The 3,632-nt window shown below is 51.8% G+C and overlaps 1 protein-coding gene across 1 annotated transcript in view; it reads right to left on the bottom strand.

Moving 5' to 3' along the window:
- Positions 1–251: 251 nt before the first annotated feature.
- LOC132836896 (E3 ubiquitin-protein ligase RNF181-like) overlaps positions 252–3,632 on the bottom strand; it is a 3,724-nt gene continuing 343 nt past the window's right edge. The window contains exons 2-3 of the mRNA XM_060856463.1: positions 2,455–2,529; positions 252–290 (exon numbers count right to left, since the gene is read on the bottom strand). Of these exons, the coding sequence (XP_060712446.1) occupies positions 252–290; positions 2,455–2,529 (114 nt within the window). The remainder of the gene's footprint in view (positions 291–2,454; positions 2,530–3,632) is intronic.

Below are 3,632 nucleotides of genomic sequence, written 5' to 3'. Positions count from 1 at the left end.
CTGTCACTTATCGGTAGCAGGATCGCAGCCATATTCCCTACTTGAGGTGATTGGGATGAACATGTATGCTGGCAACCCACATACCACGCACCTAAGATGTAAATCTATTAAGAGTGCCTTTGAGAATGTGACATTTGGGTCACCTTTATTCAGAACGACGCAACACACGCTAGTATGTTGAAAAGCAGCTTCCTCAATTGAAGGTTTAACTATGCTGCCAGGACGGGAGAATTGCAGCTTTTCAGGAGAGATCAGAAAGGCAGGGCTCGCTGTACTCGGAACGGAGGCGGCTGCGGGGAGACGGGATTGAAGCGTACAAGATTGTGAGGGACCTGGTGCGGGGAATGATCTCGGAGCCGAGGGGTTGGTGACCAGGGGCGTATCAAGTTAACATGATGGGTTAGAGGAGCAACCCATTGCCTGAAAGGCTAGTCAAGACAGAAACTCATTGAAATGGTGTCTGGAAAGCAATGGAAATCCCATCACCTCCAGGGATAAGGAGCAAGTGCTGGAACATGGGATGAGGGCAGGCGGATGGTGGCAGGCAAGCGCGATTGGCAGAGTTGTCCCCTTCTGTATCATTTGCCTTTTTAAAAAATATTTAATAAGAGAAGGAATATGGAGAGCGAGCGAGCGGATGACGTGGCCCCTGAGGAGCTCCAGCACAGAAACCAAACAAGAACGGAGAGTCGAGTGCACGCGCCCCTCAACCCCAGTGAGTACTCACCAGCGGAAACCGCCGAATAACGGTCGCGAGGACAATCCAATTATCGGCCTGCCTGCCGGGAAGCGTGGCTGGGCAGGGTGATGCAAACACCCGAGTGGAGCACCCACACAGAGGTGAGCTGTCTCAGGAAGCAAGCCTGCACTGTGAACCCCAACCACTATTTAATCCTTCAAATTCCTCGCAGGCATTGGTGGCAAGGCGAATCTTCGTTGCCCATCATGCATTGCCTTTGAGCCGAGGGGCTGGCTACACTAGTCAGTTGGGCGGCACAATGGTGAGCGCTGCTGCCTCACGGCGCCAGGGACCGGGGTACGATTCCAGCCTTGGCCGACTGTCTGTGTGAAGTTTGCACGTTCTCCCCCGTGTCTGCGTGGGTTTCCTCCGGGTGCTCCGGTTTCCTCCCACAGTCCAGAGATGTGCAGGTTAGGGTGGATTGGCCATGCTAAATTACCCATAGTGCTCAGGGATGTGCAGGTTAGGGTGGATTGGCCGTGCTAAATTACCCATAATGCTCAGGGATTTGCAGGTTAGCTTGGATTGGCCATGCTAAATTACCCATAGTGCTCAGGAATGTGCAGGTTAGGGTGAATTGGCCATGCTAAATTACCCATAGTGCTCAGGGACGTGCAGGTTAGGGTGGATTGGCCATGCTAAATTACCCATAGTGCTCAGGGACGTGCAGGTTAGGGTGGATTGGCCATGCTAAATTACCCATAGTGCTCAGGGATTTGCAGGTTAGGGTGAATTGGCCATACTAAAATACCCATAGTGCTCAGGGACGTGCAGGTTAGGGTGGATTGGCCATGCTAAATTACCCATAGTGTTAGGTGCATTAGTCAGAGGGGAAATGGTTCTGGGTGGGTTACTGTCGGTGTGGACTGGTTAGGCCGAAGGGCCTGTTTCCACCCAGTAGGGAGTCTAATCTGAAGAGTCACATGTGTGAATGCATTTCCCAATGGACAGTCGCAACCACATGAGTTTTTTTTAAAAATACAAATCAATGGTCAGCTCATGACTATCATTACTGAGATGGGTTTTCACCAATGCATTGAAATTAAATTCTATTCGCTACCGTGACATGATTTGAACCATTAGCCTGGCTCCCTGGATTACTCAGCGAATGACATAACCACAACGCCGTCTGCTCCCTTTCTTTTTAAAATTAATTGGTGGGACTTGGGCGTCGCTTGGGCATTGACAGCCCCTGTTTGCCCCCTTGAGAAGGTAGGGGATGAGCTGCCATCTTGAATCGCTGACCCACAATGCCCTGGGGGAGGGAATTCCAGGATTTTGACCCGACAGCTGTAAAGGAACAGCCGATACATTCCCAAGTCAGGGTGGTGAGTGGCTCGGAGGGGAACCCGCAGGGGGTGGTGCTCCTGATTCCTGGTCGCCCCGTCCTTCCAGGTGGAAGTGGTCGGTGCTGCCTAAGGAATTTTGGTGAATTTCATCGAATTTTAAACCCCAAATCATCACAGCTTCAACAGTTTCTGACAAGGCGATCCAAGGTCTTTCCATTTAGTTCTTTGCAAACTGGGATACGGTCAGAAGGGGTGGACGTGCTGTTTGCATTTCCTTAGAGACAGAAGTTGCAATGTGGCGGACAGAAATCATCAGAAAAAGAACTTTGTTTCGGACAGCCTCGCTACAAAGCGCAAGCTGACACAGGGAAGGGGAAACACCGCGCACCGCAAGAGCTCGGAGAGTGGGGAGGAGAGTCGCCTTACCCTGTCTTGCTTGTACTCCTCGTACTCTGCATTGTCAGTGGGCAACTCGAGTCTGCACAACGGGCAGGAATTCGTCTGAGGGAATAGAACAGGAGACGTGAGCACGACTGAGCAAGGCAGACGGCGAGCCACTGGTACCTAGACCGACCGATGGAGAAGCTCACTACATTCCTAACCCCACCCACGCTGTTTATGGAAAGCATCTGCAGGGTATGGGAACAGAACAAGGGGCAAAGCTCTTTATTGGTGGGACAGGTGAGCTGCCTTCTTGAGCCGCTGCAGTCCATATGCTTGACCCACAAGGCCATGAGGGAGGGAGCTCCAGGGGTCTGACCCAGTGGCACTGAAGGAACGGCCAAAACATTGCCAAGTCAGGGCGGTGAGGGGCTCGGAGGGGAACGAGCAGGGGGTGGTGTTCCCATGTATCTGCTGCCCCTTGTCCTTCTAGACAGAAGTAATCGTGGGGTTTGGAAGGTGCTGCCTGAGAAACGTTGGCGAATTTCTGTAGTGCAGCTTGTAGATGGTGCACACCGTTGTTACTGAGTGTCACTGGTGCAGGGAGTGGATGTTTGTGGATGTGGTGCCAATCAAGCAGACTGTTTTGTCCTGGAAGCATAGAGTTTCACACATTCCCTCCAGCGTGGACAACACGCCCTTCGGCCCAATAAGTCCACAGCGACCCTCTGATGAGTAACCCATTCCCCTACCCTATTACTCTACATTTACCTCTGACTAATGCACCTATCCTATACATCCCTGAGCACTATGGGTAATTTAGCACAGCCAATCCACCCTAACCTGCACATCCCTGAGCACTATGGGTAATTTAGCACAGCCAATCCACCCTAACCTGCACAGTCTTTAGACTGTGGGAGGAAACCGGAGCACCCGGAGGAAACCCACGCAGACATGGGGGAGAATGTGCAAACTCCACACAGACAGTCGCCCCGAGGCTTTCACACAATTGAGTTTCTAGTCAACTGTAACTCCAGGACATCAATAGTAGGGATTCAGTGATGGTAAACCACTGAATGTCAGGGAGCAGTAGCTAGAGGAGCATCAGAGGCTGAGGGGTGACCTTATAGAGGTTTACAAAATTACGAGGGGCATGGATAGGGTAAATAGACAAGGTCTTTTCCCTGGTGTCGGGGAGTCCAGAACTAGAGGGGGAGGGGGGG

The sequence above is a fragment of the Hemiscyllium ocellatum genome, chromosome 48 (assembly GCF_020745735.1).
Source record: "Hemiscyllium ocellatum isolate sHemOce1 chromosome 48, sHemOce1.pat.X.cur, whole genome shotgun sequence".
NCBI lineage: Eukaryota > Metazoa > Chordata > Chondrichthyes > Orectolobiformes > Hemiscylliidae > Hemiscyllium > Hemiscyllium ocellatum.
Note: the sequence above shows the minus strand (reverse complement) of the source record. Positions and strands in the feature narration are given on the sequence as shown.